Genomic DNA, 24,942 nt, shown 5'->3' with positions numbered 1-24,942 from the left:
GTGCTGGTCATTAGGGTTGAAGGTCAGTGAAACAACAAGCCCTCTCTCTAGAAGCTCTCAGGGTGAGAAATGGGAAAGACAAATCTGAATAACCAGCTCAGTGAGCTATGTTCTTGTATAAGGTATATGGAAACTCCAAAAGGGAAATTATGGAGTGGATGGTAGTGATAGTGAGCCAGAGGAACTGCTTCTTTGAGAAATGACCTCAAAGAAGGGCATTTCTTTGTAGGCTGAATAATATTTCACCAAGCAGAGCTAAGGGGAGAAAACACCTGAGAACCTACTGTAACTTCACAACAACCCACTCTGTATCCTAACAGCCCTTCACTATAAATATTATGATCCCTGTTTTGTATTTGAGATGTTAAGTAACTTGCCCAAGACCTTGTAACTAGAAAGTAAATGGAGTCAGATTTCTGATTCAAGTCTTATTCTACCTTCCAAAGATGGTGATGGTGATGGTTGGAACCTATTTTAGCCATAAGTGTTACAGTGGAAGGAGTGTTTGAAGAATAGCTTAACTAACTCTTAACAGCACTTAATATGTTCCAGACACAGTTCTAAGTGCTGTAGGTATATTATCATCTAGAACCATTATTGTCACCATTTTACAGATGAGAAGACTGAGGCAGAGACCTTAGAGAATTTGTCCAAATTTGTCCAATTTGTCCTATTTACCTCATCTAGCTATGTGATCTGATCATTGAGATCAGATCACACAGCTAGATGAGGTAAATAGGGACCTTTATGAAGGACACTAAATACTAAAGAGACTGTTAGGGAGTCTTGGAAGTTAGAAGATCTGATTGATTTGGGTTTTTAGAAGATCACTTTGGTAGTAGTCTGAGGTGAAGCTGGAGATTGACCAGCAGGGAGACCAGGCCAACAATCTAGGTAAGAAGTGTTTAGGGCATGGCCAAAGAGAGGATGGAGGAAGAGATGGATTTGAAAAGTAGGAGAGCGCAATTGACAGGATTTGTTGTAGAGGAAGCCTACCAGACATCTCCACATTATCATGGATTAAATTTGGCTTAGAATCCCAGACCTCGTTGCTGAAAACAGACCGATATTTGTGAAACGGGTGATCTTGTATAAGCCCTGGCGTGATCATTGAGATCAGGAAGAAGAAGAGGAAGAACCATGGATAGTTGATCCAGGCAAAGGAGAGGAAACTTAACTGAAGGAAATGAAATCCCAGGAAGATTTTTATTTTCTTTATAATTGACACCTATTGGAGTAATGATCGTGCACTTTTAACAAAGATTTTTTATAACTGAAAACTCAGTAATGCAGTGGTTCCAAACTTACCTGCACATGGCAATCACCTAGGGAGCTTTTAAAAAATCCCAAAGCCCAGATCACACCCCAGACCAATTAAAACACACTCTCAGGAGGTGGGATCAAGGCATCAGTACATTTGAAGCTCCCCAGGTGCTGCCAATGTGCAGAAAAGTTTGGGAACCACTGCCATAAAGAATGAAAATGGGTTTGGGGCCTGTCTTAGCCCAGGTGCATTCAATAACATCCATCATCAAATGTTCAGGCCTAGGTAGTTTAGAGAGACTCACTCAACAAATATACTTTTGAGAATCTACTTCGTACTGGGCATTAGAGATATAGTAGTGAATTAGTCCCTAACTTCATGAAACTTACATTGTAGTTCTAAGTACTGTGGGCAGTTTTAGATAGGGCAGTCTGCCGAACATCTTCATTTGGATCTCAACATTTCAGACGTAACATGTCCAAATCTGAATCCCCAAAGTGTACCTCCAGTCTTCCCCGTTTCAGTTATTTCCCCCTTGACTACTCTTCCTAGTCCAGCAGCAAGTCCTGTCAGCTCTGCCTTCAAAATAAATATTCAGGGCTTCCCTGGTGGCGCAGTGGTTGAGAGTCTGCCTGCCGATGCAGGGGACACGGGTTCGTGCCCCGGTCCAGGAGGATCCCATATGCCGCGGAGCGGCTAGGCCCGTGAGCCATGGCCGCTGAGCCTGCGCGTCCGGAGCCTGTGCTCCGCAACGGGAGAGGCCACAGCAGTGAGAGGCCCACGTACCGCAAAAAAAAACAAAAAAATTCAGAATTTGACCACTTCACCACTGAGGTCCAAGCCACAGTTATCTTTCACCTGAACTGTGATGGCTTCCTGTTCTCCCTGCTGCTGCCCTTGCCTCCCTTCAGTTTATTCTCACTACAGCAGCTACAGAGATCCTCTTAAAATGTCAGTTTGATCACTTCACTCTTGTGCTCAAAACCCTCCAAATGCTTCTCATCTCACTCAGGGTGAAAGCCAAAGTCTTTTCTTTGATACTTTGTTCACTATGCTCCAGCTGCACTGGCCACTGAGATCTTCACCAGGCCAGCCAGGCATGTTCCCACCATAGGGCCTTTAGCCTTGCTGTTTTGTAAGGGTAGGAGGCTTCCCAACCCCTGTAAGAATCTTCATCACTAGATCTCTCACATTCTTCAGGTCTTCACTCAAAAGTCAACTCAGTGAAAATTAGATGCAGAGTAATGGGGGTGGAGGGTCTGGGGAGTGCTATTTAAAATAGATGTTTTAACCCAAGAGACTGGATGAGATCAACTGAAGTTGTTTTTGTTCTGTTTTGTTTTACTTTATATTCTGAAATAATTATAGATTCACAGGAATTTGCAAAAATAATACAGAGAGGACTCATGTACCCTCATACGGTTCCGCCAATGGTAGTATCTTACATTACTATAATATCAAAACCAGGAAATTGACATTAGTAACAATCTACAGAACTTACTCAGATTTCACTCGCTTTCATATGCATTCATCTGTGTGTGTGTGTGTTTAGTTCTATTCAGTTTTTATCACATGTAGATTTGTGGAACCACTACAACTCTCAAGATAACAGAACTGAAAAAAAAGATAACAATTGTTCCATCACCTCAATGATCCCTTGTGCTACCCCTTTATATTCATGTTCATTCCCCTCCCTTACCCCCATTTTCCTATCCCTGGCCCCTAGCAACCACTGATATCTTCTCCATCTCTGTAATTTTGTCATTATGTGAATGTTATATAAGTGAAATTATGCAGACTGTAACCTTTTGAGATTGGCTTTTTTTTACTCCGCATAATTCCCTTGAGACCCATCCAAATTGTTGCATGTATTAGTAGTTCATTCCTTTTTATTGCTGAGTAGTATACCATGGTATGGACATAGCACATTTTGTTTAAACATTCACCCATTGAAGAACATGTGGGTTGTTTAGATTTTTTGACTATTAACGAATAAAGCTGCTATGAACATTTGTGTACATGTCTTTGTGTGGACATTGTTTTTTGTTTCTGAAGTATTTTTTGAGCAGATAAATTAGTGTACTTGGTCAACCTCTGTAGGAAATGGATAAATTCAACTATATGGTCTTAACTTAAAAATGGACAAATTCCTTCAAAATACAATTTACCAAAACAGATACAGGATGAAAAGGAAAATTGGAATAACTCTTGTATTAGTTACCTATTATCACATAACAAAGTACCCTCAATTTAGCAGCTTAATGCAATAACATTGTTTCACAGTTTCTGTAGGTCAGGAATCTGCATGTGACTTAGAGGAGTCCTCTCCTCTGGGTCTCTCACAACCTAGGCGTTAGCTGGCTCTGTAGTCATCTCGTGGCTCTCCTGGTGAAGGGTGTGCTTCCAAGCTCACTCCCCTTATTACTGGCAGGATTCAGTTGCTCCTGAACTGTTGGAATGACGGCCTCAGGTTTTCATTGGCTGAAGGTTGCCCTAAGTTTTCTGCCACTTGACCCTCTCTGTAGGGCAGCTTACAGTCAATATGCTAGCTTGGCTCATCCAAGCAGCAAGTAGGAAGAACCTGGGACCAAGCGGGGGGTGGGGTCCAGGTTGCATTCACGCCTGCACAAGAGAGAGGCAGCACGCAATAAAGTCACAATCTTTTATAGCCTAACCTTGGAAACAATAATCCCATCGGTTTTGTCACTTAGAAGCAAGTCACTAGGTCCAGACCCCACTCGGACCGATAGAGCTCCCAAAGACCCCTGCCTGGTATCCATGTCCTGGCATAAGCCTCTCACCTGAGTGTGGACTGGACCTAGTGACTTCTTTATCCCCCATCAGGAGATAAAAACCATAGAGGGAATGTTTGACACAAAAGAATTATTAAAATTTAGTAGATGAGCGACTATAAGATTAAAGGAAATCCCGTATGGTATCCTATGGCTTAGGGAGAGTAAGGAAGGACAGACTTGGAAAGGGGCCTCTTATCAAGACTGGGGTGCAGACCTCATTGGAGCAGGTGAAGTTCAGCCCACTGGGCAGCAGAGAAGTTTGCTGGTTTACCCAGGCTGGGACTGGTTGCTGGCAAGCAGAAAGCAAGTCTAGAACACAGGCGAGCTGCAGAGGAGCCTGTGGAGGGAACTGGCGCCAGTGCAGACAGGAGGCCTTCAGGACACTGATTTCCATGTTGAGAGGGTCACAGGAAAATTATTGCTAGTCCAGACAGAGGTTGCAAGGTCATCAAGGAACCACATGTGCTGGGCCTGTGGCTTGGAGAAGAACCCACTGCATGTCCTTACAGCAACACCACTGACCACAGTCTCTCCTCCTCCAGTGCCCTCTAGTGAGGAAGCTTATCATTGTGCTCACAGCAAAGGAGAGATGCTTAAAGGAATTCAGTCCATTATTGCAAAGCAAGAAGGGTAAATTGAGAGCTGAGAGACAGATTATTTATTGGCACAGGGACCATTTTAGAAGCTGCCTGCCATAGCTTTGTATCTACTAAACAAGTGAAATTCATTATGAAAAGCTCCCCACAAAGAAAACTCCAGGCCTCACGATGGTTTCACAGGTGAATTCTATTAAACATTTAAGGACAAAATAACCTCAGTTTCACAGAAGCGCCTTCAGAAAATGGAGGAGGAGGGAACTTCCTAACTAGTTTTGTTAGATGAATAAAACCCTGGCATCAAAACCTGACAATAACTTTACAAAAAAATTACAGCTCAGTATCCCTTGTGAACATAGATGCAAAAATCCTTAAAGTGTTAGCAAATCCAGATAGTTATATACATATAAATTATAATACATCATGTCCAAATAGGGTTTATCTCAGTAATGTAAGGTTGGTTTAACACTTGATCAACCAGTGTAATCCACCATATTAATCAGAATACAGGTTATATTTGTTATTATAAGGTCTCAAAATGTAATGAAGCTCCATTCTGATTGGCTTACAGAGATTAAAAATGTATATGTAAATAAGAGAAACCGAAATATTTCTAAAAAAGAAAAAATTTGCCTCTTACATTGTTAAGTGTGTGGGCTATTTAAAGAAAAATATTGTTACTAAGAATATTGTTACTAAAGCTATGAAAGCAAAGAGGTTTTCTGATTTTCTCAGATGCTTTCAATCAAAACCTTAAAAAGAAATGTAATTGCTTCTTAAAGACAATCCAACATCTAAAGTAAATTTCAATTTACAAAATTAAAGCCTACACTAAAGATACCAATTAAAAAAATTTTTTTAAAGCATTATATATGGAAGTAGCCCTTACTGGTTTTATATTCATTAATACAAAAAGAAGTTTAATTGCTGTCTAAAAGTTGTTTAATTTCTAAATAAGAAAGATGTGTTCAATTGCCACAAACTGGCCCCACGCTGACAGGGAGGGAGGGAAAGAGAAAGACCGGTTATTTCAAACAATCCTCATACTGGTTGATGTCATCCAAAACCATCTTTAGACCTTTAACACTTTCATAACAAAAATAATCCAAGTGGCAGGGACAAATCTGTTCTAAATTTACAAAAATATTGGTGGAAAAAATTTTATCTGGGCAACTCAGTGGAGGACCAAATCTTGTTTTATCTCTAATTATTATGACCTGGAAAAACTATAAGGGTAGAGCAAGCCTTGGAACCCAGCTTCGAGGCATTTAAGCATTTCTATATAAATTTCATTCAGTTACTTCAAAGCTTTAAATATGTTTAATAATAGTTTGTAAATCTTCTGGTTGGATCAAGATTTTCCCTTGATAAAAGGCAAATGCTTTAACAGCTTATTTTGGTTTTCCCACTAGGGAATACCTTCAATACTCTCTATGGATAAACAAAAACCTTACATTACAGGTAAAATACCTGACAAACTATAAATTACACATGGTACTCTCATTAAAAGGAAACTTCACTATCCACATCATCCCCAGATTTTGGTAAGATAAATGGAGTGGTCCTGATGAATACTGTTAACTATCTCATGTACACAGTCGTTTTCCTGACAGATGCAAACTACACTCCCAGCAAGGATACCACTGGATAATCCCTCTATAATACACAACTAGGAGAATGAATATATTAAAAGAGACCAATGAAAATGAATCTTAAAACTGTAAATTTACATTTAGACTTGCATTTTATTAGTTTTCTCCTCTTTCTCTTAACTTTTCACCTTTTGTTTATTCCTGTTTTCTGTCCCCTCAACTCTTTAAGCTGTGTAATTTACAATGATAGCTATCTTTTCCTTTCTGGCTTTTAATTATGTTACCTAACTTCAAAATCCTCAGGACTTCCCTGGTGGCTCAGTGGTTAAGAATCCGCCTGCCAATGCAGGGGACATGGGTTTGATCCCTGGTCCGGGAAGATCCCACATGCTGTGGAGCAACTAAGCCTGCGAGCCACAACTACTGAGCCTGCGCACCACAACTACTGAAGCCCGTGCGCCTAGAGCCCGTGCTCCGCAACAAGAGAAGCCACCGCAATGAGAAGCCCGCACACCACAACTAGAGAAAAGCCCACACGCAGCAACGAAGACCCAACGCAGCCTAAAAAAAAAAAAAAAAAAAAAATCCTCAAATATTATCAACCTAAATATGTCTCCATACTTAACTGGCCCTCAGTCCCCCTGAAGAGAGCTTCTGTGGTAGGTAGTTCATAGGATGGGCCCCTGAGCCTCTTGGTATGGTATTCATGTTCTTGTGTAATTCCTTCCCCTTGAGTGTGGGCTGGACTCACTGGCTCATTTCTAATGAAAATAATACAACTGAAGTGATTGGGCATAACTTCTAAGGTTAGGTTATAAAAGACTGGTTTCCATCTTGGTCTTAGATTCCGTGTCTCTCTCTCTCTCTCTTTTACAATATACAGAGACAACCTGTTCTGTGTACTTCTACTTAAGTTTTCTGGAGAATTAGCTAACATTGTTTTCATCGATGCCTTGAGCCAGACAGCTCCACGGCAGACTGCCTAGACTGACTGCTTTGCAAAATGCTAGCTTGTCAGTTTCCTTCTAGAAAAGCAGACAAGACTCATGGTTTCCTGACATCCCACATTTCCCCCGTCTTTTATGAATCCATTTTTTAAACCCTCCTTGACAGTCACCTATTGATTCTCTCCTTCCTATGAGTAAATTTGTTTGCATATAATTAACTGCCTCCATGGTATTCTTTGACAGGAGTATATATAGAACGAGTATACACAAAGAAGGTGTCAAAAGTTTGAACCTGGGGCATTCCGTTATTTAGAGGTCAGAAGCAGAACAGTTAATGAGGGTATCAACAAAGCTGGAGAAACTAGGAGAAGGTATCCTTCTGAAAACCAAGAGAAGAAAGGGTTTCCAGAAGGAGTGATTAACTGTCAAATGCTGCTGAGTGGTTCAATTAAAGCAGAACCGAGACTTTACTGAGGATTTGGCAACTAGGAAGTCACTGCCTTCATAGGTGTGATTTCAGTGGACTGGTGGGAACAAAAACCTAATTGAAGTAGGATGAGGAGGGAATAGAGCAGATCTATTAGATCTGTCTGTAAAGGAGATCAGAGAAATGAGATGGGGCTGGAGAGGCATGGTGAGGGAGGAAAGTGAGGGTTGACTCTAAAAAAATTGTTAACTTTTGGAACATAATAGATAATACTTTCACATGATTAAAAATTACACATAAAACATTATGTATAAAATGTCTCCCTTTCACTCCTGATTCCCATCTGAATTTATTATTTCTTGTATATTCTTCAATTCTTTTCTTCATGCACACATAAGAAAATATTATTCCTATTTTTTATTGCAAAAGGCAGGAAACTAATACATAATGTTCTCCATGTTCCTTTATTTTTAAACAATACATTCATGCAAGTATATCTATAGGATAAACTTCCAGGAGTGGAATTGCTGGGTTAAAGGCATGTTTTTGCAATACTGATAGATATTTCTCAATTGCCATCCATAAGAGTTGTATCAACTTATACTTTCACCAGCCATGTATTCCCCACAGTCTCACTGTTATCAAACTTTTTTTTTTTAAACAATCTGAACAGTGGAAAATGGTATCTGAGAGGATTTTCTTTTAGAAATGAAAACTAGGAAAATTTTAGAAAGAAAATAGAAAGTATTAGAAAGAAAGCCTGAATATGCAGGGGAGAGAGAGAGGAGGTAACTGCAGGAACAGACTTCCTTACTAGGCTGGAGGAGCCGGATCCGCTGCACTGGTGATTCATTTAACAGGTACAGATGCAGGGGGTTGTTGTACATTTTGAAGGTGCAAGTGTCTTTTGATTGCTTCTATTTTTCATGTGAAATAAGAATCGCGGTCATAAGGTAGGTGAGGAGAGGGGAAAGGGTGTTGAACATTTGAGAGAAGAGATGTGAACTGCTTCACTTAGAGAGTCGGGCAACTACGATTGTTGAGCAGCTCTGAGGACCCCCATGAGGATTGCAGCCTTAAATTTAAAGTGAATTTTGAAGGAAAAGGAGCACCATGCATGAAGAAGACCCCTGCTTCAGGGAGATGTGAGTAGAAACAAAAAAGCAAAGCATTCATCTAGTATTCATTTAACAAATATTTAGGGGGACTCTCCTACACAGAGGCACTGTTGCTGGGTCCTGGCTTGTCACTTAACAGCAGATCACAAGCATATTCAAGTTGGCTGTTCTCACAAATCTGATTATTCATTATGCAAACAAAAAATATAAAAAGTTACCGTAGGATCTATTTATATGAATTGTTCTTAACTTTGAGGATGGGGGTTCTGACTCTTGGTAGCCTGAACAAACAGCTTCTCAGAAAAATATGCACATATACAAATTTGCAGACAATTGCAGGTGGTGTAGAACCACAAATTCAGAATCTCTCAAACTTTAGGGAAATAAAACTTACCTATTTTAAAGGGTGTATTGTTTTAGTATCTTTCGAATGATTCAATTTACACAAAGCTTTCCATGAGCTACTTCGTGTTGTGTACTGGACATCTCAATAAGGGCTCAGAATGTGAAATTAGGTTTACAAAAAGTTGCAAAAATAGTATAGCGTACCCCTATGTTCTTCACCCAGAATCCCCTAAAGTTAACATCTGACATAACCGTAGTACAATTATCAAAACTATTGATACAATAATATTATTACTTGATACACCTTGTTCAAATTTCGTCAGTTGTGCCATTCACGTCCTTTTTCTGTTCCAGGGTCCAATCCAGGATTTCACTTTGCGTTTAGTTGTCCTGGACTTGGCTTTTTTTTTTTTTTTCCTTCTTCTTTTTTTAATCCAAAACGGCTATGTGTTCTTGGGCAAATTAATGTCCGAGTCTGTCTTCTGTCTTAATAGACGTGATGTGATTAAGAATCAATAAAAAAAAAACATGTGGAATGTTTTCGGAAACTTCAAAGGTAACGAAATTGTTCTTACTGCCCAAAGCTGGGCATATCTAGTGTGGCCTTTCGTTCAAATTAAAACAAAAATAAAAATAGAAGCGTATTATTATTGTCAAGATGTTTGTCCCCAAGTAGGACCCGTAGCTTCTCCCTTGGCCGCCAGTATACGCTTCCTCTAATTGGGCAGCGTGTATCCGCGCTGACGCAGGAAGGCCGCCTCATTGGTCCGCGCAGTCGGGACTCAGGCGGCTTTTCTCTTAGCGCTCAAGGCGCCGACCCATTTCTCTTTCTCCAGCCGAGCGCTCCCTTCCTTCCGAAGTGCCAGCCTGAAGGGATCCAGACTGAGGTAGGCCGGGTAGCTGCACTGAGGTCAGCCGGGAAGAAGCGGCGGGTATGGAATACCGGTGGGAGGTGGTGGAATACGGGTGGTCGGCGAGCCTGGGTGAGACGGTCTTGTCGGTGCGCCCCCTCGACCCCCCCACGCTCTCCGCAACTTCCCTGCCCAGTCTCCGCTGGCCCCACCTCCCTCGGCCTCCCCTAGAGCTTCCGCGCCCCTCCGCCGCGCTTCCGCTGGCCCCGCCCTCGACCCTCAAAGGTCCCGCCTCCTTCGCGAATCCTCCCGCTGGCCCCGCCCTCGACTCCTCCCCCGAAAGGCCCCGCCTCCTCCGCCGGCCCTCCCACTGGCCTCCCCTCCGCCAGCTCTCCCGCTGGCCCCGCCCTCGACTCCTCCCCCTAAAGGCCCCGCCTCCCACCAGCCCCTCCGCTGGCCCTGCGCTTGCCGCCTCCTCAGCGGCCCCGCCCTCACCGAGCACACGTTCCTCCTCGTCTCTTTCTTCCCACCTTTACCGCTTTGGTCCCTCTGCCTCTTTACGTTAGGTTTAGTCCCCCTATTTCTCTCCACCTCCCTGCGCCCGGCCGTGTACCTGCGCCTTTTTCTCAACCCTGCCACTTAGGTACCCCTCTCCTCATCTGACTGCCCGGGTCACCGGATTCCCCCACTGATTCAGGCTGCCTCTATATGAGCTTGACAGATTGTGTAGAGGCCTCGTGCTGGGCATTGGAGGTCTCTGTTTGCAAGACCTCCCCGCCCGGTGGGAGAGTCACTTTGTAATGGAGTCTAACAGGCTCGGGGATGCCTTTAATCAAAGATGCATGGTATTGGGATGCTTAAAGGAAGGGGTGCTGGAGTTACAACCCCTCCTTGTGCGATCTGCAAGCAGGCCTGGCAGGGACTAAGCTGTACCTTTCTCCCAGAATGTACCAGGCTTCTGATGCAGAAGCTTGGCTCTAACCATTGTCCTTTAAACACTGGGGAGTGATTAAAATCTTGTCATGGGCCCGTCTTTTAACCAAAGTTATTAGGGCTTCAGAGCCCATCCATCCTAACCGTCGCTGTGCTGATTGGGAGGTGGAAGGCAAGAGACAGATGAATGATTGGCTTAGGCAAACAGTCAGCATCCCATTCTTGATGCTGCTTTTTGGAGTTTCTCATGAGGATTCTTACCAATTTTTCAATTGCCAGCTGTCTTACTTGGTAGGTAAACCAAAGAGTATGTGTAGATAAGACGTTCAGTCAGTCAGTAGTTTCCTCCAAGCCACCACCCTACTTCAGTGTGTACTATTCAGAAGACAGTGACTCACACCTTCAGTCTCTTGGAGTCAGGAATCCCTGGGGTCTGAGCCCAGCTCCGCCATTTGCTGTAAAGGTTGGCAGAGAAATTTTATCTGAGCCTCAATTTTACCTTCTACAGAAAGAACATGATAAACCCTATCATGCATGGTCATGGTATGGATTTGCTGAGATCCTGCTTATGAAAACAGTCACTCTTACGGTCCTGTGCATAATAGGATCTGAGCACAGGTGATCCCTAACTCTTCAGATTCATGTCTGTCTGATTCAAGCCAGCAAAGAGCCTGCTATGTCGCCCTCTCCCAGGCACCATGACGACCCTGGATGATAAGTTACTGGGGGAGAAGTTGCAGTACTACTACAGCAGCAGCGAGGATGAGGACAGCGACCACGAGGACAAGGACAGAGACAGGGGTGCCCTGGCCGGCAGTTCCACGCCTGCAGATGCTGAGTTGGCAGGCGAAGGCATCTCAGTTAACACAGGTACTGGAAATCCTGTGCTCCGGGAACAGGTTTAAAAAATGTCCATTAAATATGTATCAGAAGTCTTGTGATCACTTCTTTTCTTTCAAACTAAACTTTTTTTTTTAATTTTTATTTTATTTACTTTTTTTTTTTTTTTTTTTTTGGCAGTACGCAGGCCTCTCACTGCTGTGGCCTCTCCCGTTGCGGAGCACAGGCTCCAGACACGCAGGCTCAGCGGCCATGGCTCACGGGCCCAGCCGCTCCGCGGCATGTGGGATCTTCCCGGACCGGGTCACGAACCCGTGTCCCCTGCATTGGCAGGCGAACTCCCAACCACTGCGCCACCAGGGAAGCCCTATTTACTTTTTAATACAGTAGGTTCTTATTAGTCATCAATTTTATACACATCAGTGTATGCATGTCAATCCCAATCGCCCAATTCATCACACCACCATCCCCATCCCCCGGGGCTTTCCCCCCTGGTGTCCATACATTTGTTTTCTACATCTGTGTCTCAACTTCTGCCCTGCAAACCAGTTCATCTGTACCATTTTTCTAGGTTCCACATACATGCGTTAATATGCGATATTTGTTTTTCTCTTTCTGACTAACTTCACTCTGTATGACAATCTCTAGATCCATCCACATCTCCACAAATGACCCAATTTCATTCCTTTTTATGGCTGAGTAATATTCCATTGTATATATGTACCACATCTTCTTTATCCATTCGTCTGTCGATGGGCGTTAAGGTTGCTTCCATGACCTGGCTATTGTAAATAGTGCTGCAATGAACATTGGGGTGCATGTGTCTTTTTGAATTATGGTTTTCTCTGGGTATATGCCCAGTAGTGGGATTGCTGGATCATATGGTAATTCTATTTTTAGTTTTTTAAGGAACCTCCATACTGTTCTCCATATGGCTGTATCAATTTACATTCCCACCAACAGTACAGGAGGGTTCCCTTTTTTCCACACCCACTCCAGCATTTGTTGTTTGTAGATTTTCTGATGATGCCCATTCTAACTGGTGTAAGGTGGTACCTCATTGTAGTTTTGATTTGCATTTCTCTAAAAATTAATGATGTTGAGCAGCTTTTCATGTGCTTCTTGGCCATCCATATGTCTTCTTTGGAGAAATGTCTATTTAGGTCTTCTGCCCATTTTTGGATTGGGTTGTTTGTTTCTTTAATATTGAGCTGCATGAGCTGTTTATATATTTTGGAGATTAATCCTTTGTCTGTTGATTCATTTGCAAATGTTTTCTCCCATTCTGACGGTTCTCTTTTCGTCTTGTTTATGGTTTCCTTTGCTGTGCAAAACCTTTGAAGTTTCATTAGTTCCCATTTGTTTATTTTTGTTTTTATTTCCATTACTCTAGGAGGTGGATCAAAAAAGATCTTGCTGTGATTTATGTCATAGAGTGTTCTTCCTATGTTTTGCTCTAAGAGTTTTATAGTGTCCGTCTTACATTTAGGTCTCTAATCCATTTTGAGTTTATTTTTGTGTATGGTGTTAAGGAGTGTTCTAATTTCATTCTTTTACATGTAGCTGTCCAGTTTTCCCAGCACCACTTATTGAAGAGGCTGTCTTTTCTCCATTGTATATCCTTGCCTTCTTTGTCATAGATTAGTTGACCATAGGTGCTTTGGTTCATCTCTGGGCTTTCTATCTTGTTCCATTGATCTATGTTTCTGTTTTTGTACCAGTACCATATTGTCTTGATTACTGTAGCTTTGTAGTATAATCTGAAGTCAGGGAGTCTGATTCTTCCAGGTCTGTTTTTTTCCCTCAAGACTGCTTTGGCTCTTCGGGGCTTTTGTGTCTCTATACAAATTTTAAGATTTTTTGTTCTAGTTCCGTAAAAACTGCCATTGGTAATTTGATTGGGATTGCATTGAATCTGTAGATTCCTTTGGGTAGTATAGTCATTTTCACAATATTGATTCTTCCAGTCCAACAACATGGTATATCTCTCCATCTGTTGGTATCATCTTTAATTTCTTTCATCAGTGTCTTATAGTTTTCTACATACAGGTCTTTTGTCTCCCTAGGTAGGTTTATTCCTAGGTATTTTATTCTTTTTGTTGCAATGGTAAATGGGAGTGTTTTCTTAATTTCACTTTCAGATTTTTCATCATTAGTGTATAGGAATGCAAGGGATTTCTGTGCATTAATTTTGTATCCTGCCACTTCACTAAATTCATTGATTAGCTCTAGTAGTTTTCTGGTGGAATTTTGAGGATTCTCTACGTATAGTAGCATGTCATCTTCAAACAGTGACAGTTTTACTTCTTCTTTTCCAATTTGTATTCCTTTATTTCTTTTTCTTCTCTGACTGCCGTGGCTAGGACTTCCAAAACTATGTTGAATAATAGTGGTGAGAGTAGACATCCTTGTCTTGTTCCTGATTTTAGAGGAAATGTTTTCAGTTTTTCACCGTTGAGAATGATGTTTGCTGTGGGTTTGTCATATATGGCCTTTATTATGTTGAGGTAGCTTCCCTCTATGCCCACTTTCAGGAGAGTTTTTATCATAAATGGGTGTTGAATTTTGTCAAAAGCTTTTTCTGCATCTATTGAGATGGTCATATGGTTTGTTTTTTTTGTTTGTTTTTTTGCGGTACGCGGGCCTCTCACTGTTGTGGCCTCTCCTGTTGCGGAGCACAGGCTCCAGACGCGCAAGGTCAGCGGCCATGGCTCACGGGCCCAGCCGCTCCGCGGCATGTGGGATCTTCCCGGACCAGGGCTGGAACCCGCGTCCCTTACGTCGGCAGGTGGACTCTCAACCACTGCACCACCAGGGAAGCCCGATCATATGGTTTTTTTCCTTCAGTTTGTTAATAAGGTGTATCACATTGATTGATTTGCATATATTGAAGAATCCTTGCATCCCTGGATAAATCCCACTTGATCATTGTGTATGATCCTTTGAATGTGTTGTTGGATTCTGTTTGCCTGTATTTTGTTGAGGATTTTTGCGTCTATATTCATCAGTCATATGGGTCTGTAATTTTCTTTTTTTGTAGTATCTTTGTCTCGTTTTGATATCAGGGTGATGGTGGCCTAATAGAATGAGTTTGGGAGTGTTCCTTCCTCTGTACGTTTTTGGAAGAGTTTGAGAAGGATAGGTGTTAGCTCTTCTCTAAATGTTTGATAGAATTCACCTGGGAAGCCATCTGGTCCTGGACTTTTGTTCATTGGAAGATTTTTTTTTTTTTTTTCTTTTTGTGGTACGCGGGCCTCTCACTGTTGTGGCCTCTCCCGTTGTGGAGCACAGGCTCCGGACACGCAGGCTCAGCAGCCATGGCTCACTGGCCCAGCTGCTCTGCGTCATGTGGGATATTCCTGGACCGGAGCACGAACCCGCGCCCCCTGCATCGGCAGGTGGAATCCCAACCACTGCGCCACCAGGGAAGCCCTGTTGGAAGCTTTTTAATCACAGTTTCAATATCAGTGCTTGTGGTTGGTCTGTTCATATTTTCTATTTCTTCCTGGTTCAGTCTTGGAAGGTTATACCTTTCTAAGAATTTGTCCATTTCTTCCAGGTTGTCCATTTTATTGGCATAGAGTTGCTTGTAGTAGTCTCATAGGATGCTTTGTATTTCTGCGATATCTGTTGTAACTTCTCCTTTTTCATTTCTAATTTTATTGATTTGAGTCCTCTCCCTCTTTTTCTACATGAGTCTGGCTAATGGTTTATCATTTTTGTTTATCTTCTCAAAGAACTAGCTTTTAGTTTTATTGATCTTTGCTATTGTTTTCTTTCTTTCTATTTCATTTATTTCTGATCTGATCTTTATGATTTCTTTCCTTCTGCTAACTTTGGGTTTTGTTTGTTCTTCTCTCTCTAGTTCCTTTAGGTGTAAGGTTAGATTGTTTATTTGAGATTTTTCTTGTTTCTTGAGGTAGGCTTGTATATCTATAAACTTCCCTCTTAGAACAGCTTTTGCTGCATCCCATAGGGTTTGGATCATCGTGTTTTCATTGTCATTTGTCTGTAGGTATTTTCTGATTTCCTCTTTTATTTCTTCAATGATGTCTTGGTTATTTAATAATGTATTGTTTAGCCTCCATGTGTTTGTGTTTTTTACATTTTTTTCCCTGTAATTCATTTTTAGTCTCATAGGGTTGTGGTCAGAAAAGATGCTTGATATGATTTCAATTTTCTGAAATTTACTGAGGCTTTATTTGTGACCCAAGATGTGATCTATCCTGGAGAATGTTCCCTGTGCACTTGAGAAGAAAGTGTAATCTGCTGTTTTTGAATGGAATGTCCTATAAACATCAATGAAATCTATCTGGTCTATTGTGTCATTTAAAGCTTGTGTTTCCTTATTAATTTTCAATTTGGATGATCTGTCCATTGGTGTAAGTGAGGTGTTAAAGTCCCCCACTATTACTGTGTTACTGTCAATTTCCTCTTTTATAGCTGTTAGCAGTTGCCTAATGTATTGAGGTGCTCCTATGTTGGGTGCATGTATATTTATAATTGTTATATTCTTCTTGGATTGATCCCTTGATCATTATGTAGTGTCCTTCCTTGTCTCTTGTAACATTCTTTATTTTAAAGTCTATTTTATCTGATATGAGTATTGCTACTCCAGCTTTCTTTTGATTTCCATTTGCATGGAATATCTTTTTCCATCCCCTCACTTTCAGTCTATATGTGTCCCTAGGTCTGAAGTGGGTCTCTTGTAGACAGCATATAGATGTGTCTTGTTTTTGTATCCATTCAGCAAGCCCATGTCTTTTGGTTGGAGTATTTAATCCATTCACGTTTAAGGTAATTATTGATATGTATGTTCCTATGACCATTTTCTTAATTGTTTGGGGTTTTTTTTTGTAGGTTCTTTTCTTGTCTTGTGTTTCCCACTTAGAGAAGTTCCTTTAGCATTTGTTGTAGAGCTGGTTTGGTGGTGCTGAATTCTCTTGGCTTTTGCTTGTCTGTAAAGCTTTTGATTTCTCCATCGAATCTGAATGAGATCCTTGCCGCGTAGAGTAATCTTGGTTGTAGGTTCTTCCCTTTCATACTTTAAGTATATCATGCCACTCCCTTCTGGCCTGTAGAGTTTCTGCTGAGAAATCAGCTGTTAACCTTATGGGAGTTCCCTTGTATGTTGTCATTTTTCCCTTGCTGCTTTCAATAATTTTTCTTTGTCTTTAATTTTTGCCAATTTGATTACTATGTGTCTCGGTGCGTTTCTCCTTGGGTTTATCCTGTATGGGACTCTCTGCGCTTCCTGGACTTGGGTGGCTATTTCCTTTCCCATGTTAGGGAAATTTTCGACTATAATCTCTTCAGATATTTTCTTGGGTCCTTTCTCTCTCTCTTCTTCTTGGACCCCTATAATGTGAATGTTGTTGTGTTTAATGTTGTCCCAGAGGTCTCTTAAGCTGTCTTCATTTCTTTTCATTCTTTTTTCTTTATTCTGTTCCTCAGCAGTGAATTACCATTCTATCTTCCAGGTCACTTATCTGTTCTTCTGCTTGTTATTCTGCTATTGATTCCTTCTAGTGTAGTTTTCATTTCAGTTATTGTATTGTTCATCACTGTTTGTTTGTTCTTTAATTCTTCTAGGTCTTTTTTTTTTTTTTTTTTGCAGTACGCGGGCCTCTCACTGTTGTGGCCTCTCCCGTTGCGGAGCACAGGCTCCGGATGCGCAGGCTCAGCAGCCATGGCTCACGGGCCCAGCCGCTCCGCGGCATGTGGGACCTTCCCGGACTGGGGCACGAACCCGTGTCCCCTGCATCGGCAGGCGGACTCTCAACCACTGCGCCACCAGGGAAGCCCTCTTCTAGGTCTTTGTTAAACATTTCTTGCATTTTCTCGATCTTTGCCTGCATTGTTTTTCCGAGGTCCTGCATCACCTTCACTATCATTATTCTGAATGTTTTTTCTGGAAGATTGCCTATCTCCACTTCATTTAGTTATTTTTCTGGGGTTTTATCTTGATCCTTCATCTGGTACATAGCCCTCTGCCTTTTCATCTTGTCTATCTTGCTGTGAATGTGGATTTTGTTCCACAGGCTGCAGGACTGTAGTTCTTCTTGCTTCTGCTGTCTGCCCTCTGGTGCATGAGGCTATCTAAGAGGCTTGTGTAAGTTTCCTGATGGGAGGGACTGGTGTTGGGTCGTGATCACTTCTAATTCCAGACCCGCATCCAGAGATAACCTACTGTTACCATTTCGCTGTGCGTGGTTCTAGCCATTTCACTGCACAGCATGAATATGTATGCATAGCGACATGCTGATAATTACAACAGACTTGCCTGCGTTTGAATCCCGCTTCTCAAATTGATAGGTGTTCGGTATCACCTAAATCACGGGTATGAGTGTATTGGTAGCATAAATTCCGAGAAATGGCATATTTACACTTTTATATTTTATTATTGCCAAATTGCTGTCAGTTGAGTTGGTACTGGTTTATAGTTTAAGCAGGAGTGTGATATTTCCCCATATATGTGACCTTCTACTATGTTATCAGACTTTTTGATCTTTGCCATCCTTATGGATGGCAAACGGCAGCTCACCGTAGTTTTATTTTCTATCTTTTTAGGAGTGATGTTGAGCCTCTTTTCATAATTTTAAAGGTTGTATTCATATCCTTTGCTCATTTTTGAAATTGGGTAGTTGGTCTTTTTCTTCTTAGGGAGCTATATATTAAGGAAATTAATCTGTGGTTTGAGTTGCAAATATTTCTACCAGTTTATTGTTTGACTCTTGGCTTTTGTTCTTATCCTGGCAGAAAGTTTTTTTAATTGTTATGTGCTTGAAAGCATTATTTTATAGTTTCTTAGTTTTGTTTCTTATGTAAAAGGCCTTTCTTCACTCCAGGATTATAAAAAGACAGTCCCATGGCTTTTTTTTTTTTTTTAGTATTTTTATGATTTTTTTTTTTTTTAACACAGCGATTTATCTGGAATTCGTTTCCGTGCAAGGTATGTGGTAGGACTCCAACTTAATTTTTTTTGGATTGCTGCCCAGTTGTTTCAGCATCATTTATTGAATAAACCATCTTTTCTCCATTGTTTTGAAATGTCAGTTTTATCACATACTGAATTTCTGCTTATATTTGCGTCTTTAGCCATACTTTGTAGTCTCTTCCACTGATTTGTCTTTTACTGTGCTATATCACACTGTTTTTAAGTATCGTGTTATAATATGTTTTAGTATCTGGTAGGTCTGGTCCCCCCCCATACAATACCCTTCTATTTTTATTATTATTTCCTTAACTTTTGCTTTCTTATTATTTTCTTAACTTTTGCTTTCTTATTTTTCCACCGCAAATTCAGGAGCAGGCACATGTGTGTAATCACATACTTTCATCAGAAACGCATTAAATATATGGATTAATTTGGGGATAATTGGTACCCTTGTGATGTTGCATCTTCGTAGCCAGGAATATGGCGTTGCTCCATTTATTCAGGTCTTTTGTAGTGTTTCTTGGCAGCATTTTAAAGTTTTCTTTATACAGATGTTTATATTTTTGTCTCAGTGGCTTGTGACAACAAAGGTTTATTTCTCAGTCATGTTGCGTGATGCCTGTTGGGGTCAGCAGCTGCCCCGCTTCTGCTTTGTATGTCCTATCATCCAGGAACTAGGCTCAAGGAGCAGCCCCTGTCTGGGACATGCTGTTCTCATGACCAAGTATAGAGAGCAAGAGGGGGCTGTTGGAAACATGTAGTGACTCATTGCATTTTTGCTCAGAATCCATTGGCCACAGCAAGTCACATGGGCAAGCCCCACATCAGTGGGCTGGGGATACATGTTCTCATCCCACAGGAGGTATTGCAAGTCATGTGGTAAGGGGCAGGGCTATATAGCATGGGGACAGGGGGGTTTGGGGGTAGCTTGACTAACAGAACAACCTGCCACAATCTTGTTAAAAAAGTCAGATAGGGCTTCCCTGGTGGCGCAGTGGTTGAGAGTCCGCCTGCCGATGCAGGGGACGCGGGTTCATGCCCCGGTCCGGGAGGATTCCACATGCCGCGGAGCGGCTGGGCCCGTGAGCCATGGCCACTGAGCCTGCACGTCCGGAGCCTGTGCTCCGCAATGGGAGAGGCCATAACAGTGAGAAGCCCGCGTACTGCAAAAAAAAAAAAAAAAAAAAGATAATACGGGAACATAGTAAGAAAAAAGTAAAAGTTCTCTGTCACCAGTCCCCTTCGATCTCACTGCCTAGAGACAACCACTGTTAACAGTTTACCTATTTTTCTATGGACATACAAATGTACATGCACATATACAAATATCTGTAAATATTTATACATGGACATACAGTTCTTTTTCTAAAAATTAAAGGATCATACCATGATACTGTTCTGCATTTTGCTTTTTTTTGACCTAATATGTTTGGACATTTTTCATGGCAGGGAACATATAGCTGCCTCATCCTTTCTAAGAGTCACTTTGTTTTCCTTTGAGTAGATGAATCTGAATTTATTTCACGCATCTCCTAATGTTGGGCCTTCGCATGGCCCTTTAATTTGCAAACTGGGCTGCCTTGGACGTGGTTGCGTGTAGACCACGCTGCCCTGTGTGAGTGTCATTGTGGTGTCGATGGAGCCAGCTTTAGACAGATGTGCGCTGGCCCATAATCCCTCGCTCATCCTTGGTCACCTCCACATTCACCCCACCTCAGGTCCAAAAGGCGTGATCAATGACTGGCGCCGCTTCAAACAGCTGGAGACGGAGCAGCGGGAGGAGCAGTGCCGGGAGATGGAGAAGCTGATCAAGAAGCTGTCCATGAGCTGCAGGTCCCATGTGGACGAAGAGGAGGAGCAGCGGAAGCAGAAGGACCTCCAGGAGAAGATCAGTGGGAAGGTAATTAGAAGCGCCCAGGCCTTTCTCAGAGGCTACCCTGGCTGCTGGGCTTAGTGATTCAAGAGGCGGAAGGGTTTGATTTGGCCTCCAAGAAGCGGTGCAGGGCTTCCCAGGTGGCGCAGTGGTTAAGAATCCGCCTGCCAATGCAGGGGACACGGGTTCGAGCCCTGGTCCAGGAAGATCCCACATGCCGCAGAGCAGCTAAGCCCGTGCGCCACAACTACTGAGCCCATGTGCCACAACTGCTGAAGCCCTCACGCCTAGAGCCTGTGTTCCGTAACAAGAGAAGCCACCGCAATCAGAAGCCCGCGCACCGCAGTGAAGAGTAGCCCCCACTCACTGCAACTAGAGAAAGCTGTGCAGCAACGAAGACTCAGTGCAGCCAAAAATAAATAAATAAAATAAATTTAAATAAAGATACTAAGAAGCAGTGCAGTGCAGGAGAAAGTGCAGTCACGTCATAGCTTGGCCACACCTGGGTTTGAATCTCAGCTGTGCCACTAGTAACTGTGGGGATGTCTCTTCCACTCTGACTCTGGTTTGTCGTTGGTTAAATGAGGTCAGTCTCTCGATACAGTGCCCATCACAGGCCGGTTGAAAGTGATCAGGAAATGTGAGTTTCCTGTCCTTTCTCGAGGTCTTACCTTGAGCCAGAAACAAACCTCTGAGATTGGGAGATATTATCCCCATTTTACAGATGGTGAAACCAAAGCTGAGAGGCGGGAGGGGACTTGTTCAGGGCAGTGCAATTAAGAAATGCTAATAGGAACTGGGATTCTAACCCAGATTTTCCTGTTCTTTCCATGATGTTGTTCTGTTTCATCTGAAGCCTATTCATGAGAATTTATTTTAGTGAAGCAATACAGTAGAAGCAGGCAGACACTGTGGAAGATATTTGGAACTAGGTCCCTGACTCTCTCTTACCTTCCCAAAGGGTTCTTCAAAAGGATCCTTTAATTCCCCACCATGCTCTCTGACCACGGAAGGATGTCTAGAAGTGCCTGAAATCATTTGGCTGTGGCCCAAAGCAGCTCTTGGCTGGAAATACCCGCCGGGGTCGGGGAGCAGACAAGAGGATTAAGTGAGGAGTTTGCCTTGACCAGGAGGATGATTTCAGGGCATTAGACTCAAGCAAGACCGTAACAGGTCAGAAAGAACCGCTCTGGTGGGGAAGCAGTGAGAGGGGAAGAAGAATGGCTCTGGCTGTGATGCAGTAACAACACGTGTCCTGATCTGGTGTGGCCTCCCAGCCGCCACCCTCTCATCTGTGCCAGGGTAGGCAGAGCTGGGCTTCATCACAGGAGCAGGGATGTCTTGCTACACCAGGGCAGGAGAGGGAGAATGCTTTTGTAATGGAAGCTGGCTTCAGGACAACATGCCCACGGCTCACAGCGCTTCCTTGTGCTGCGGTGGAGACCAGACAAAGCCACACAGCACATGATCACATGGGGCAGTCCTGCTGGGTTGTTGCAATGAGACAGAACTGGCAACTGCCTGAATGCCAGAAGTAGGGGAGTGGCTAAGCAAAATAGGCCACATTATTTATAATTTTATAAAACATGTTTGGAAGCATGAGGAATAATTTATGATATAATAGTGCTAAGTGGCAAAAGCAGGCTATAGCTTAATTGGTACACCCACAGCTGCTGTTATAAAAGCAGAAATGGTTTTAGCACGTGACTGGTAATAAAAAGAAGAATAGATTTTTAGAATGTGTGTGGCTGTATGTTTTGGCGTGGGAGGCAAGGAGGGTGGTGCAGGGCAGGGATTATGAGTGTTCAGGTTCCTTAATGTCCTGTTGTCTTTTCAACAAAAACAAAACAGTGGATAAAATAATTAATCCATTGTCAGGACTGACAAAAAGACAAAAGCTCACGAAGTGATGTTATCTGATGCCGCCTGTCTGGATGGAGAGGCGCTATGACACAGTAGTTGAAAGCCTGGGTTTTTTAAAAAATCTAGTTTGAATCCTGGTCTTATACTTGCTACCTATGTGAACTTATACAGATAATCTCAAGTCTCAGAACCTCATTTGTAAAGTGAGGGTAATAAAAGTCCCTTCCCGATGGGGTTATCAGAAGATTTCAGTGAGGTATAACACATCTAGAGTATTAGCGTGGCGCCTCATACATCTTGTGTCACCCATGTCACTGTTGGGTTTATGCTTCTTACGCTCACTTGCTGGTCCTCCCGCAGATGACTCTGAAGGACTTTGCCATGATGAACGAGGACCAAGACGACGAGGAGTTCCTGCAGCGGTACCGGAAGCAGAGGATGGAAGAGATGCGGCAGCAGCTCCACCAGGGGCCCCAGTTCAAGCAGGTTTTTGAAATCCCCAGTGGAGAAGGGTTTCTGGACATGATTGACAAAGAGCAGAAGAGCACCCTCATCATGGTCCATATTTACGAGGACGGCATCCCAGGGACCGAAGCCATGAACGGTTGCATGATCTGCCTGGCCGCGGAGTACCCAGCCGTCAAGTTCTGCCGGGTGAAGAGCTCGGTGATCGGGGCCAGCAGTCGCTTCACCAGGAACGCCCTTCCCGCCCTGCTCATCTACAAGGGGGGCGAGCTGATTGGCAACTTTGTCCGTGTCACTGACCAGCTGGGGGAAGATTTCTTTGCGGTGGACCTTGAAGCTTTCCTCCAGGAGTTTGGATTGCTTCCAGAAAAGGAAGTCTTGTTGGTAACCTCTGTGCGTAACTCAGCCACCTGCCACAGCGAGGATAGCGATTTGGAAATAGATTGAATGGCTGGGCTGGTGGCATAAATTTCTCATTGTTTGGGCTGGAAGACACACGTCCTTGTGTTTATTTTCGTTCTTTTCCGTGTCTTCTGGCTTTTCTGCTGTTCTTTGTAGTCCCTTTTATGATATGTCAAGTCAAGAAATTCTTCTATCAAATCAGAATGCTGAATCACCTTGTGGCTATCCATAAAGTGACCTAACATTGTATAAACAGGAAGCCAGGCTTTTGAACTGTTTACTTAAGATTCTCTAGCATGACATCTCTGTTATTGTTTCCAGTCAGTATTTACATAGCATCCTGAAGACAGTGTCCTGGAAATTGTCTTCAGATGATCTCAGAGGTCTCTGCCAGGTCTGGGAATATAATTCTATAGTTAGTGTGTTATTTGCAACGTAAGTAATACATTTCCTTCATCAAATGATTGTAAATTATATTTACTTATAATCAGACTCATAGAAGGCAGTTAAATTTTTTCCCCCTAGACCGTATTCTCTCCCAGGGTCTTGTTTAAAGGTTCCAGACCGTGTATGTTTGCCCCATCAAGAGGGGGGTGACCTTTGTCGCCAGAGTCGATATCCTGCTCAAGCATTATTAAGTCTACAGTAGAGGAAGGATCGAGATGGACTGCCCTCTTGATGCTGAAAGACCAGCTTGGCTTGAAAATTAGAGCTGAGATAGAGCTGGGAAGCCTTTTTAAAGGAAGATCTTTCAATTAAGATACCCCTGCTCATCTTTTTCTCTGTTTCTTTTTTATTTAACAAGGTAATTTTTTGGTTTCATGTAGCTTTTGTTAAAACTTTTTTGCATATTGGAAAAGTTAATATTCAATAGAATACAGAAAATACAGAAGCAAAACTAAGAAAATTAGAATAATCCTGCCACCTAGGGTAAAACACTATTAATATTTTGGGATATTTTTCCAAGGTGTTTTGTGTACACAGACATTTTGTTTGCTTATTAAACAAAACAGTGGGATCATTCTGAACATACTGTTTTATAGTATGGTCGGCTAATATAGCAAATGTTTTTCCATGTTATTAAACACTCTTTTACAACATTTTAAAGTGGCTATTTATACCGTTGTATAGGTGTGCTGTAATTTGCTTGGTGGTGTTCTCTTGAAAACAGGAAAGACTTTTTATTACAAAAGTAATTGATGTTCATTGTAGAAAATGTAACAAAAATTGTTAAGCTAAAAAGATTGAAAAGCTTTGTAATTCCACCAACCAAAAATAATCCCTGTTAAATCATTTTTACAGGTATCTTTCTGGTCTTCTTTCTGTGTGTTTATAATAATGATTGTCTTTTGAGTTTTCTCCTCATGTTTTTTACTTTAAAATGTGTACAGTGTAGGGCCAGGGAAAATGTAATCTGTAATTAAATGTTAGCTTTAAAGTTCAGTTTTGCTTTTCCTGGCTATTTAGGAATTGACTAACTGTAGAAGGGTCATGACAGTATCTCTTGTGGTTAATCAACAAAAAGAAAGTGCATGGTTTTTTAATTTTAAAAAACTCATTGTAGAAAGTGTGTGGAAAGTATAGAAAATTATTAGACAGAGACAACTGTTGTCAGTGTTTTTATTTTCTTCCAGTTTTTTAAATATTTTTAATACATTGAGAGCTTTTTGAATTTAGTTCTGTGTTTTGTTTAA

General features: G+C 42.1%; 1 protein-coding gene across 1 annotated transcript; it reads left to right on the top strand.

Annotated features, from left to right (window-relative positions):
- The first annotated feature begins 7,660 nt into the window (after positions 1-7,660).
- PDCL (phosducin like) lies at positions 7,661-24,146 on the top strand. Its single transcript, XM_029204058.1, has 5 exons — positions 7,661-8,481; positions 9,921-9,971; positions 11,562-11,738; positions 20,364-20,545; positions 22,742-24,146. Exons 3-5 carry the CDS (start codon positions 11,567-11,569, stop codon positions 23,291-23,293), a joined length of 906 nt encoding a protein of 301 aa, XP_029059891.1. The 5' UTR covers positions 7,661-8,481; positions 9,921-9,971; positions 11,562-11,566; the 3' UTR covers positions 23,294-24,146.
- Positions 24,147-24,942: the final 796 nt, after the last annotated feature.

Source organism: Monodon monoceros, unplaced genomic scaffold, assembly GCF_005190385.1.
Source record: "Monodon monoceros isolate NGI ecotype Baffin Bay Population unplaced genomic scaffold, NGI_Narwhal_1 Super_Scaffold_5, whole genome shotgun sequence".
Taxonomy (NCBI): domain Eukaryota; kingdom Metazoa; phylum Chordata; class Mammalia; order Artiodactyla; family Monodontidae; genus Monodon; species Monodon monoceros.
Note: the sequence above shows the minus strand (reverse complement) of the source record. Positions and strands in the feature narration are given on the sequence as shown.

What these genes read in the sequence shown, in the direction of transcription:
- PDCL (XM_029204058.1), top strand. Translation starts at nt 11,567, where the DNA reads ATGACGACCCTGGATGATAAGTTACTGGGGGAGAAGTTGCAGTACTAC. An exon ending in AGGCATCTCAGTTAACACAG is followed by an intron (nt 11,739 to 20,363) that starts GTACTGGAAATC and finishes ACCCCACCTCAG; the next exon opens with GTCCAAAAGGCGTGATCAAT. An exon ending in AGGAGAAGATCAGTGGGAAG is followed by an intron (nt 20,546 to 22,741) that starts GTAATTAGAAGC and finishes GTCCTCCCGCAG; the next exon opens with ATGACTCTGAAGGACTTTGC.